This window comes from Coptis chinensis, chromosome 8 (genome assembly GCF_015680905.1).
Source record: "Coptis chinensis isolate HL-2020 chromosome 8, ASM1568090v1, whole genome shotgun sequence".
Taxonomy (NCBI): Eukaryota; Viridiplantae; Streptophyta; class Magnoliopsida; order Ranunculales; family Ranunculaceae; genus Coptis; species Coptis chinensis.
The window spans coordinates 80,017,972-80,031,460 of record NC_141463.1 but is presented as its reverse complement, the minus strand read 5'-3'; the positions used below and the strand labels follow the sequence as shown (position 1 = coordinate 80,031,460).

The window sequence follows — 13,489 nt, the reverse complement described above, 5'->3', positions numbered from 1 at the left end:
TCTCTGAGAACTTTTTCAATAGCTTAAAAGACCCTAATGAATAGATACTTCACTAAACAATGGTTACACTTGACATTAGGTGCGAAAACATTCATGGTCTTGGTTCACCAACACGTGTTCCATAACATAATTGAAGCTCAAACAATGATTTAAGTAGTTTAGAAATAAGTAAGGGTGACCTAGTGTTACCCTTACTAGATGAGCCAATTAGGATTCCCCCTAGAATTCCCCCTAGATGGGAAATTAGGGTCTCTCTCCATACACACAAAAAAAAAACAAAAAAAATCGGTCAACCCAATTTGGGCCCAATTTGACTTTTTTTTTTTTTTTTTTATTTAGAGAGAAACCCTAATTGGCTCACGGGGATCCTCTAGATGGGTAATATTGGTTAACCCGCACACAAAATAACTAGTTTGGAAATGTCTATAACATGGTATGCTGAATAAGTGGAACCCTGGTAATCTCAGCCAAACAAATATGACAGTAAGCATGGCCCAAAATATCGCCGAGATATCCGATATCTCGCCGATATATCTCGGTAAATTGGTACACCGAGATCGATATTTCCGAGATATATCCACCGAATATTAAATCCCTTTTTTTCCGAGATATATCGGAATTTCCGATATGAAAGTTTATATCGCCGATATAATCGATATTTCCGATATAATCGATATATATCGGTTGACTTTTTGACCAATTTTTAATAATTTAATATTGAAATTTCCGAAATATCCATATCCGAGATATATCGGCGAGATATCCGAGATATATCGGTGAGATATCCGATATTTTAGAAACTTTGGACTGGTCACCAAAAAAACCGAGATATCCGAGATATCTCGGTTTTTGGGTACACCGATATATTAAACGATATCGAAATTTTGGGCCTTGACAGTAAGTGACTCAAGGAGTGAAGAACCTGGTATGCCGTATTTTGTTGTGTATGAATCTCATAAATAAGTAAATAACCGAAAGTCTAATATTAAGTACAAAACTGCAAGTTCGACAATACAATAATCTGAGGTATCTACATTCTGCAGAAAATTTCTACACCAAGAAGAATGCGAATACTGCTACAATTGACAAAGTTACCAGTGACGAAGGTTCAGAAGAGTAAGAGGAGGAAATCTGGATTATGAAACTGCAGCTCCCCTGTGAGAGATTCTGTTTTGTCCTCATTGCTAGGCCTCCGAAACTGCAACTCATATACGCCTGGTTCTCAGCTTGAAAATACATGTTAAAGGCATAAGAAGCATTACTCTGGGCATCTAAGTTATTACAAGATGACCCATACCCAAGGGAAGTGCAATCAGAGAAGGTGCAAGCATAATTGATATTATCGCCTAACTTGCTCAGGTCCCTGGCGTTCGGATTGAAAACACACCATTCAGTGGGCAGATACTCCACATTTTTAGCTGCAGTTAGATATCTTTTCTGTCCCTGGCCTGAGAGATCCATCGGGAATTTAGGCTGACCATCGTATCTAAAGATTCCCCAGTGGCGCTCAAAATTACCAGGTGCTATGCTTTTCGCATCTTCATCAATCAAGCCAAACAAATATATTTCAATATTCCCTGGTCTCAATGGAGTGCCTTGTTTGGCTGCAACTCGTTTTAAAAGTCCAGTATAAAACCTCTCAGCATAACCAAGATTGGCATCCTTATTCCCGTCTGTAGGCCAGCCAACCTCACCAACCAGGATAGGCATGTTGCCCAACCCAACTGCTCTCAGAGACGAAACTAATGTATCAAAATTTGCATCAAAGACATTAGTGTATGTGATGTCATTATCAATCACAGTGCTTCCCCCGTCAAAGAAGGCATAGTCTATTGGGAAACCTTCACTGCCGTAAAGGCTCAAGAATGGATAGATATTAATACTGAAGGGAGCATTGTTCCTGTTAAGGAACTGGACAATCTCAGACATGAGGCCACTTATGTCAGCGCGAAACCTTCCAGAAGAGGGTACTTGATTGTTGTCAGGTGAACTGTAGACATCAGCATTTAGGGGCACAGTTGCCTTTATGTTGTCTCCAACCCCAGCCTCATTAAGGGCATTCTGGATGTTCTGAAGGGCTGGCAACGTAGTGTTTAAAAATGAACCGTTATAGGATGGCAGGAAGGGTTCATTTCCAACCGCTACATATCTGCCAGAAAATATTGCCAAACCGGAAACATTAGACACAGTAATACATGATTGCTAGTGATTACAATGAGCAGAAAAATTACAGGTGAAACTTAGGCACAATGTTGCTAGATGTTTCCTAAGTAAAAGAGTTGATCTGCTTCCAAATATTCAAATATACAAGGGACTTGATATATACTTATCATAGCTGCATCCCAAGATTCGGAAAACACACACACACACACGTTCCACAGCTTCAATCACAAAAAAAAAAAACCTGAATTTAGAGTACTCTAGAAACATATATACTCTAGTTATTAATTATCACAGATAAATCTTTTGTTGTTCATAGTGATGATATTATCATACATATAAGAATTGATTGCAATAAAAATATACATTTGTAGTGATATCTTTTAGACTTTTAGTAGCTTGCTACAGTTATCAAAAGTTTTCCCAAATCAAATTGGATGTCTTAGTTATAGAGTTTTGTATATCCGAGGGAACTATCTACTTCTAATTAAGATTAAGAATTTTCAACCGATGTATAAAATTTGCTTCGCTCCGCCATTTCCATTTTCTATCTTCACTGCCTCTTAAAAAAACTCGTGGATTCTTATAATAATACCACAATTAGAAGGCTGGCATGATGGTTGACAAATTTTGCTTTCTTTAAATTTATTTCAAACTCATCATTGATTTGAATTATACAATTATACCTAATAGTCACACAACTTAAACAGATAAACTATTCAAAACAGAAGCTGAATAAACTAAAACATTTTTTAGCAATACTATTCATTGACCAAATATTGATATACACTTCCCATATGAGGCCATATCTGATATGGTAAACAACAAATCTAACTAAAAGCTGATTTCAAGTGTATCTATAAACAAAATATTAAAACAGATGTAGTAGTATAAACTACAATACAAGCATAGCATGTCAAATAAGTACAAACTCAAATAGCTTAAGTCAAGTCTAGATCACAGCAATAGACACCATCATATAATTAAATTACTTCAAGATTGAACAAAAAAGATAAGTAACTGGAACTTTACTTGATATTTACTCCATTGAAATTGAATCTAGTAACATTTCTGCTGACCCATTGCTTAGCTCTTTTGTAGCTTGTCATCGACGCAAGCTGATCGTTCGGAATGGCTACCATTACTTCAATCCCACTTCCAGCCAATGCATTCATTGTATTTTGAGCAGCATCAAATAGTTTCACTTTGTTAATACCATTAGCTTGTAACATCTGAACTACAGTCTTAGGTGGTAACTGATGTGTGGCCATAGTTCCCCAATTTACACCAATACATTCAACAAGACCAGCACTCAATAGTCCTACAAGTATACTACTTAGTAAAAACCATATCTTTACCATTTTCAAGGTATGAACTATGGAATGAAGCAGCTGAGTTTTGAGGGGAAAAGATGGACTCAATTGTATATTTAACCTCAAGTGTAATGAAAACCAAGAAGAAAAAAATAAAAGAAGCTTTTGTTTGATTCTTATTTGGAGTGAGAAAGAGAGGAATAATAGAGTGACTAGGAAAGTAACTTTCCAGAAAGAAGGGGCACCAAAAAGATAGGAAGCAAGAAAAGCAAATGAGCTGAAATCTTATTATAAAGAATAGATAAAATAAAATAAAAATCTCAACTTTTTGAGAAGATAAGTTGTAACTGACTCCAGAAACAATCAGACAACATTTCCCAACAACCCCATCACTGAAACTAGCTCAAATATCAATTTCAAAAGATGGGGTTAACAGAGGATAGTGTGAAAAATGTGAAAGAAGACAACTATAAGAAGATTTTGAACATGAAAAGAGATGAAGAAGAGTGAGTTTCTTGAGCAAAGAGAGTTGAAAAGAATAGAAAGGCAGAACTAGGACAAAGCTAGAAATAAGTAGTCAGTAGAGAAGTTGGAAATGGTTATCGTTTCAAACAAAACAACTACCTCAAGTGATGATGATGTAAACTTGTAATAAAGAAGAAGATTTAGGGGGAGGTGGATTTGTCTTGATTTGCAGACTCAAATTTACTTTTTTGGAGACAAATCTCACCAGCTTGAGAGTGATGAAAAGTGTCTTTTTTTATATATCCACTTGGTTTTTTCTACAATACTATATTCTCAATTCAGTCTTGATCGAGTGGTCTCGTGAGTTACATATGTTAACGTGCTCAAAGGTTTCAATGGGAGCACAGACATTCAAAAGTTTTCTTTTTGAGCGAATTTGTGTATTTGTCTACAAAAAGCAGTTTTTCATTGGTCCAAACACTTTGTGGGCTAGATAAACATTTTCCTAGGCAGTCTTTCCACCAATCACAATATGAGGTATTGTGGACAGCAAATAGTGGTATGCTATGTTGCACGGACGTGGACGCGGACGCGGACACGATCGTGACGACTCGGTTATATCTTAAAAAGGTAGGACGTAAACGCAATAAAAGATGCATAAATTAATTAATATTTATAATTTTATTTTATATAAATTGAACATTAAAAACTAAATTAAATGTATCAACATTTATAAATTCAAAACTATTAAAGATAAATAGCCACAAAATTAAATTTAATATTTCTTAATCAAACTTTAAAAATATGTCATAAGTTTTAACAAAACAAAAAATAAAAAAATTGAGTTTTTTAATATTATTTTGATTTATTTTTTATTTTTTTGGTTAAAATCCTCAGAATCTTTGACCATATTGGTTTTAACCAAAAATGTCCGATTTATGTCTTGACCCGCGTCCAGTTTAGTTGACCACGTCCAACGTGCGTCCATGTCCGCATCACAGCCCATAGGTTGGTGCGTCTACAGACTTATTCTGTTTTTTTTAGTATAATAACAAGTAAATTAATCAAGTGTCTACAGTAAAGTAGCATAGCAAGTATTTACATTCCTAAATATTATTATTCCTCTCAAGCGACTTTTAATAAAGTGCTATGTATGCAACTTACGAATGTGATGCCTACATGAAAGAAACTCAATAAAAGCAAAAAAGTTAGGAATCAAAATCTAGTAAGAATTGAAATGGAAGTGGAATGTTGTCGTGGCACACGTTTACCGACCTAAATACATGAAAATAGATGATATTCTAATGCTTTTCTAGTTTGAATTTAAAATTTTGTTTTATTCGTTGTTAGTTGGACTTAGGTCGGCCACAATATGTGGTTATGTACCATGGCCCTTACAATGCACTTTGAAAAATTGTATTTTAGAATTTAAAAGGCTAGAAAATATTATTTAGTGAAAACATTTACAAAAAGATTTTAAAAAGATTATTCACTTTATTAGTTTCATGAACAATCACTAAGTTTAAGTTACATAAAACCCTGCTTAACAAAACTTGTTACCCAAGCGAAAAGTATTTATAAAATTGATAAATCTACTATCTTGACTGTTAAAAACTAAATAGGAATGGTGATGGTAAGAGAGGAGGCAATGGTGCCATAATTCCATATCCATTGATCACGATATGGACGTTACTGTAGGTTTCTGTGATATGGACCTACCATTAAATGTCGCAATAAGCTTTATTTCAAGGCCGCACCCTCAAGGGTGTCCTCTTTTGACCAACAGAAATGAATGCGCCACTTCAAAAACTTGCTGAACAAGGTCATTAATATGAGTACAAGGAAATGTCGACACCAAGTATGAAATTATGAATGCTGTGACTCCTTATTATATAGTCATATATATATATATATATATATATATATATATATATATATATATATATATATATATGTATATATACCGTAGATGGTCGCTATCACATATTCAAATTTTTAAAACAAAGTTTCTTCCAAATTCGCGATGTCCATAAACGTCTAAAGTTGCACTATCTGTAGAAATTTATTGATAGAGATTCTTTCGCATGTTTGATGTTTGAGACCATGAATTCTTTGGCTATATGTCATTACTCCCTAGTGCATACAAAGCGCCATAAAGAGACCATACAGTCTGTTGGGGCACCAGTATATTTTGATCTGGAGAGCAATGCACTGGCGTAGGGCACTGCATTGAGCTGATAGGCCAAAAATGCTATTAGATATGTACTCACGCTAGTGTAGAACTCATTACTTAAAGATTGACCAACACACACATTAGAAGCCCTAGCTTGATCTATCTATTCCATTTTGGATAAATTATTGACCGAATACAGATGCACACTGGAATACTAGGTGCAATTATTTCCTTTTGGTAAACTTTGCGCGTATCTAAGATCCTTGCATATCACAAAGTAGTACAGGTGAAAGACTGGAAGGATGAGTTCTATAAACTAGTGAAAGACTCAGAGGATGAGTTATATAAACTTTTTGGTCAGGGAGGATTGCTTGAATGCATTTCTCCAAACTGTTTCATTCCGCAAGTGATGCTTCAAATCTACGGGTCCAGTGAGAAGGTATTTGATATTTTCATCAAAACAAAAGTATCATGATTAGAATTGAATATCAGCTTTACCGAAAAATAGACATACTAGATCTGGTGACAAAGATAATCTTAAACTACACAAACCCAAATCAAAAAGTTTAAGTAAATTTGAATTAATATTAGGGACATGTATGTCATTTAGATTCAACAAAAAAACATGCATCATGCTAGTTAAGTTAATGGTCAGAGCCCCCACACACATACCTGCCCATGGACATGGTTTTAACTTTTCATAAAGGAACTGGTCTGAAATAATAAAATCACATGGGCACTCCATCTTACAGGCTCCCATAAACATGTGACTGAACGTCTGAACCCAAGATATTTGTGTACTTAGGCTGAGTTCAATGGTACTGCAAGTCTGCAATACACAATGGTTTGCAGTACACTAAAACACCAGCTCTTTATCTGCATCTCACACTAAATATGCGGGGTAAATGGGTAATATTAAGTAATGGGTCAACAGACTTCATTAATGCTCCTAACATAGTTAACAGATCAAACTGGAGCTCAACCAGAATTTCTTTTGTTTTTGTGAAGGACTCAAGGACTACAATACGAAAAGTATATGAGCAATTAACATCAGAAATTAAAACAACTATCCAAAACTAAACTTTGAAAAGAAAATTATGGAGTTATATGAAATATAATTTATGGCGTTCTTTCTTCTTTTTATTTGCCAATAACCATAAGGAATACATCCGATTATCAAACAACTGCACTGGTTATACAGACGTAGGGAAAAAATGTGAGAAGAAAAAGAAAACTTAGGGTAGATATTTATTTTTTTTTAAACGACAATTACATTACACAATTCCAGGAATTACATTATGAACTGGGGGGGTTGGGATTGAAAAATAAAAAATAACAGACAATACTATAGAAAAAGATAAAAGAAAAACTATAACCCAAAGCAAATTGGCTTATAAGAAATTTGGAAAGGAATGCGAGATATATCTTACAGCAGACTGGATGTGGGGTCAGGGCGCTAGTTGAAATTGAAACCAATTCCTTCTCTAGAAACACTTTTAGAACACCACCGGCTCCTTGAAAAACTTTTAAGAATGACGAAAAGCCATCTTGATTAGAACTCATTATCCTCGTAGCCATAATCCTCATCATCGTTCCGATGATACAAATCATCACCATACATATCTCCAGTACTGTAATCATCTCCAAATTCATCATTGTGTCCTATGTCATCATCATTGTCCACAAGATCCAACTCAACTTCTTCCTCACCCTTGACGTTCTGTTGTCCGTTAGCATTGTCCTTGGAGTCCGACTCAGTACGCGGTTTCTTAGGAGCCGGCTGTCAGGAAGATTTTCAACCAGTACACTCAGTTTCAGAAAGCAAAATGAGGAGCAAAACAAGTAGTGAACACAGTATGCAAGAGGGCTGGCATATATGAAAATTATTTTGACACTATTTGTTTATACAAGCAGGAATAAAATTTTATAGTTTAATATTAAGCACACATAGAAATTCAGAAATAACACAGAAACATAGATTAAGACCATGCACTCGGATACTATAATTTGCCTCACGGCTTCCATTTGCGCTCTATTCCTAGGTCTCCTCTTGATAATCATACAATTCTACCCTCTCTACAAAGCTTGAGCTTTTAGAGTAAATAAAGTTAGAAATTCCATAAATTCTATACTACAGTCAAGAGAACTCACTTGAGGGAAGTTACCTACCTCTAGCAACTGCACACGCTGTACACCACGGTGTCGGGTTTTAGAGTTATGGGGATACAGTTACAGCATTTTACAGATTAGTGCCTGAACTAGAAAGATTTTTACACCATTAGATGCACACTATTATGCATAGTGCATTAGTCCCGAAACACCATGGGCTAGAATAGAGAATAGGGTAATCCTTATACCTACAATTATTGCTATACACCAATACTTAAAGTCACAATAACAACTTATGTTAATTTGGAAAAATTTCCAGTTTGGGACATGGTTTGGAAACTAAGTAACAGGGACACTTGACGCTTCATATACATAAATAAATCATGTCAGACACACGGTCACGGTCCGCATACCATTTCAAACTAGGGTTTCTTTATATCCTAAAAGACTAACAAAATAATCTATTAACATAGTCACAACTCCATGATATGCTACTTTCATATTTATTATTTGCAAGGAGCCAATTTATAAGGTCTTGAGCTCAAAAATTAGTTGTGTATCTAAAGAATAATACTTACATGACACGGACAGGTGTGTACGTATACAACACGGATACAAAGTGTCTGACACAACGAAATATAAAACAATTCAGGTATGTTACATCAAAAAAGGCCAAAAACGACAGAAATTGCCATCCTAAATCGAGATTTACGACGGGAAATGGTGTCCTAGAGTTCATCGCGAATAGCCATGTCGTTAATATTAACGACGGGACGGGAAAATGCGTGGTAAAGGGAATTAGAAATGCGACGGGTGTGCAACACTTAAAGCCATCGTTAATTATAGGACATTCAAAACAGTCGCAAATTTCCTTTTTGCTACATACAATATGTGTCCAGGTGTGTCCGACACGGACACATATCCGACACAGATTATTTTAGATATATGGCATGACCATGTAACATAGAATAATAGTAACTTTATCTTTTGATTAGCTGTGTCCCCGTGTCCAACTACATATAGGTCATGTGTCGGACACCCATACCCGTGTCAAACACCTTCACGTGTATCCGTCTCAACATGACTTAGTTTGGAAACTTCCATTGAAACTTGAATCATGAATCATGTTCATACCAGCAAGGAACTTTTACTATCCCTTAGAACACACCAAATTAGAATGGAAAGAAGTACAGACACTAAATCCTGTTGGGCACCTCTCCTCGCTGTATTTATATTACTGCATTCATGCATTTCATTTGTAATGTGGAACACAAGGAACCAGCACACACACTTTAAGGAGTACAGGATGGAATCTCATTGTGAGTTTAAAAGTTGGATGACTAGACAAGGATGGTGTCCGGACATTTAGACTGATATCAATAATAGTTGCAACACCAAATATATATGAGGGAAGCAAGTATGAATTTATTGGCGATTAAAAGTGGACTTCTAGGGGTTCGAAAGAAATCTTGACTTATAGAATTATCAAGGATTCAATGCATATCATAATTTCTATAGGTGGCAATATCATTCACTCAAAGGCCAAACCAAGGATATAACACAGGTCTTTAATCATAGATAGCAAGATCACACCAGCTAATCTATAGGGGTTTAGAATTTAGACCTATAACATGCTTAGGCGGACTAATGTCTATCGAAAAAAGAGGACTACATGAAACGGCTCTGGTCAAGAAATAACATGGATTTCTTATCTTACATTCCTAGGTCATCTAGACGTGGGACACAACTCTTAAATTTAACATCTCAACATGTGCTCTCACGTGTGGCGTTACTTGAGCATAACACGTGGACAACATACTTGGGTGACATGGAGTAAAAATCAATAGCCAACTCTATACCATCTTAAACATTGGGACATCCAATCAAACCCATTTGGTGATGAGTGGAGAGGCCCAGGAAGATTTCTACTATACTGCAAGGTTCTAAACATCACACATGGGATTCAAATGTGGTTAAAGTGATCAGTGACTGAGAAAGTGCAACAAGGACCTGTTACTAAACAATTCCTAATATGTTCCACACAGTGACATACAAAAGAGATGGCAATTAAGAAAAGTACTTGCACTATGCGCTGTCACAAACATTTCAATAGGATGAAAAGGATTTCAATACCTCAAAATATTCCCAGTTCAGGCTCTCCCAGATTTTTGTTTTCAAACGCTTTTCTTCCTCGTCATGAAGGTACCCATTGACCTATGTAGCATTACCATTTCCGGATAATAAATCAACTAAAACAAACAGCAAGAAAACTTAAAGGTGTGCATATGTAAAGTGTCATAAGAACTAAAATATTCATTACATAGAGACAAACTAATTCCTTCTGAACTTTGTCGTTAAAGATACAATTCAAAAATAAAATATTAGGTTCGTCTACAATACAAGAACACGACCATACATGCAGACACAATAAACACAAATAAACAAAATATCTCATCCAAACAGAACTCTTCCCACTCCCAGGTTTTTTGGCCAATGATAAGCCCTTTGAGCATCGCCACCTCCAACTGCAAAGCTCTTCCTTATAATGTCTGGTGTTTGTCTCTAGCCATAGGCTTCAAGATAGTGAATGACAAAATGCGCCACAGCTTGCCCACCCACCAAGGAATGCACTCTCAAGAATCATGACGCTGAAAGAACCTCCACTGAATGATGGGATAGTAAAATATCCCTTACTTGGGTTAGGATGGGAGACATCACACCCTCCACTCTAGAATTTTGAAAGTTTAGTATGTATGTTAAAGGGTTTTGGACCAACCAATAGTTGTTGGACCACCTGAAGGAATTTTTTCCTTTTAGTTTAGTTACACTGAAATTCAATTCCCAGGTCCAAGGCCAAAGGGTTAGGAGGTTCAGTGCTTACTAGTGAATACGATAACAGAAAACTCGCAATGGTAGAGACATAAGATGAGAGTATGATGACCAACTCCCTATCTGCTGTACACAGTGGACTCTTTATCTAATTAGATTCACGATATAAAGGTTTAATTTTATGTTACATTGCATGAAAAATGGGACTTGAGATGGAACTTTGCACTTCCAAACAAAACTTTTCTTGGCACATGATACAAATCTAGAACGGTTAAAACAAATGAAGCCACAAACTTCAACATCATCGATATCTGAGAAACTTTCTGATTCATCTCCAGTATTATCTATATCCTCATGTCCAATTCATTGACCACAAACACCCTCCTCAACAGTCTGGTGTTCATTAACAACACCTGAAACATGACCATTTTTTGTACCTCTTAGTTGAATTTCGTAAACGCCAAAGTACTAGTGCCAAAACAATTGGTATCTCTCGTACCAAAACTTCGGAATAAGAACATATTTCGCAAATGGTTGATGGCATAAAAGTTTGAAGTTTGAACGCATCACAATGTTCTTTACGAGTTTTATGTGGAAGAAACTAACATATACCTTCTGACCGTTGAGAATCCAGCTTTTTTTCTACATTCACATCTGGGTTGGGCTGAGAAAGGATCCACCTCTTTCTCACAAAGCAAACAATCAAGCATCATGTTAAGTTGAACGAAAACAAGAAAAATACGCCCAGACTTCACACAATATATGCAATAAGGACTAAAATAAGATATCACATGAGATAAGAATAGTAGATCATATCCACACAAAAAAAACACTGAATTTACTTGGTTTGAAACTTTGGACCGCAAATTTTAGCATGATATTCAAGCCCTCCGAAAACTCAAATACAAACCAAAGCACAATGTGTCGTTCACTTTCAATATTGTAGTATTGTGAAATTTCGGCTTGTATATATATGTAATCAGATTGCAATATCATAATCAAAATTGTATAATGTTCAGAAGCAAACAAATTAACAGAAAAACTGACAAAGACATTGAAAACCCAATAACACAATAATAACTGACAAATAACAATAAATTTTTTAGCTAAGAAAAAATATACATAATAATGATAAGAAATGGCCTCAGAGATCTTGGTGGATAAGGATCATCAAATGGGATTGCCATCAAGAGTAGCAAATATAATTCTACATCACCGGCCATTTCACACAATGATTTTAAATAAATATATTCACTTCGCCTAAAATTCAATTTAGAAAAAAACCATTCATTGTAAAAAAAATAAAGTTTTTGGGATAACATGAAGTGTCAGAAGTAGCTGGTTGTAAGATCATATTTGCAACAAATCATTGGGAATCCGAACGATTTCTTTCATCACTCAACTTCATGCATAATGATACCCAAACTAATTTTATTTAATGAAATAAATTGGTATGATATATATATCTACCTTGTCACCGAAAAATCCTATTCTTAAAACTTTTGATAAAAGAAATAATAAGGATCATCAGAGCTAAAGGCAGAACTCTATCTAGCCTAAAGATAGATTCCTTGTTGCACATTATTATAAGCATCAAAGAATTGCAATTTTAGGCCCTTTCTATTTTGCTAAAATAAATTGAAGAAAACAATAGTTTGACCTAAGGAGAATAATAAAAAAAAGCTGGTTTGAGCTACCCATAAACCCTAAATCTTTTATAGAGATGAAAGTGACGAAAATCCTAATTTTCCAAAAGAGTAAAGAGGCCAGGCCCATTCGTCAAGTTGGATTGGCCCATATTACCCGGGTCCACGAAGAGACTCAAACTGAAGAGCTCCTTATAGCGTGATTTTAGTTAGTCGAGTTAGCGGAGCAAACGATTTTGGCAGAAGGGAAATATGTGGACAAAAACCAAATTGATTGGTTTCTGTCTGTCTGTCCTCAATTTCTCTCTTATTTTTTCTTCGCCCCCAATACTCTTTCTCCTTCACCCATCTCTCTTTCTCTCCGGGTGTTCTACCCTCCATAGCTTTGGTCCTCTCCTCGCTACGTGTTTGTCTTCCCTTTTACATCGCTTTTTCTTTTCCTCTCATTATTTGGTATTCACTATTTTTTGGACGATTTGCTTCCATCGCTTTCTTCTTTTCTAAGATTGCGCTTCTATCTTTTGTAAACTTCCTCCTTAAATCGTTTCCATTATGTCTTCATCTAATGTGAGGCTATCCGCTTCCACCCAATCCTCCGCCACCACCAAATCCGCTAATCCGGACCCTCTACCCATAGATCAAGTCACCCCTCAGCGGACCGATCCGAGTCCGCGGACCGATCCGATTCTACCGATCCCACCGGCCGTTCCATCTACTGGAAGGAAACCTTCTCTGCCACCTCCGCTTCTTATTACCGCCGACCCAATCTAGACGCCGTTAAAGCGGCTTATGGC

The 13,489-nt window shown here is 35.9% G+C and overlaps 1 protein-coding gene, 1 long non-coding RNA gene and 2 other non-coding genes across 4 annotated transcripts; all 4 read right to left on the bottom strand.

Moving 5' to 3' along the window:
* Positions 1 to 914: 914 nt before the first annotated feature.
* Positions 915 to 4,239, bottom strand: LOC147483378 (glucan endo-1,3-beta-glucosidase 8-like). The gene is made up of 2 exons (XM_086575910.1): positions 3,193 to 4,239; positions 915 to 2,149 (listed from the first exon to the last, which is right to left on the bottom strand). Exons 1-2 carry the CDS (start codon positions 3,519 to 3,521, stop codon positions 1,051 to 1,053), a joined length of 1,428 nt encoding a protein of 475 aa, XP_086432036.1. The 5' UTR covers positions 3,522 to 4,239; the 3' UTR covers positions 915 to 1,050.
* A 3,095-nt stretch (positions 4,240 to 7,334) lies between these two features.
* LOC147483375 (uncharacterized) lies at positions 7,335 to 12,759 on the bottom strand. The gene is made up of 3 exons (XR_015205851.1): positions 11,662 to 12,759; positions 10,354 to 10,434; positions 7,335 to 7,891 (listed from the first exon to the last, which is right to left on the bottom strand). It is a non-coding gene; the product is annotated as an uncharacterized LOC147483375 (long non-coding RNA).
* LOC147483377 (small nucleolar RNA SNORD24) lies at positions 12,190 to 12,270 on the bottom strand. Its single transcript, XR_015207074.1, has one exon. It is a non-coding gene; the product is annotated as a small nucleolar RNA SNORD24 (small nucleolar RNA).
* LOC147483376 (small nucleolar RNA R12) lies at positions 12,373 to 12,453 on the bottom strand. Its single transcript, XR_015207160.1, has one exon. It is a non-coding gene; the product is annotated as a small nucleolar RNA R12 (small nucleolar RNA).
* Positions 12,760 to 13,489: the final 730 nt, after the last annotated feature.

Excerpts from the sequence above, each read along its gene's own strand:
- LOC147483378 (XM_086575910.1), bottom strand. The coding sequence starts at position 3,521 with ATGGTAAAGATATGGTTTTTACTAAGTAGTATACTTGTAGGACTATTG. Across the intron at positions 2,150-3,192 it reads TTCAATGGAGTAAATATCAA|ATATGTAGCGGTTGGAAATG; the intron begins GTAAAGTTCCAG and ends ATTTTCTGGCAG.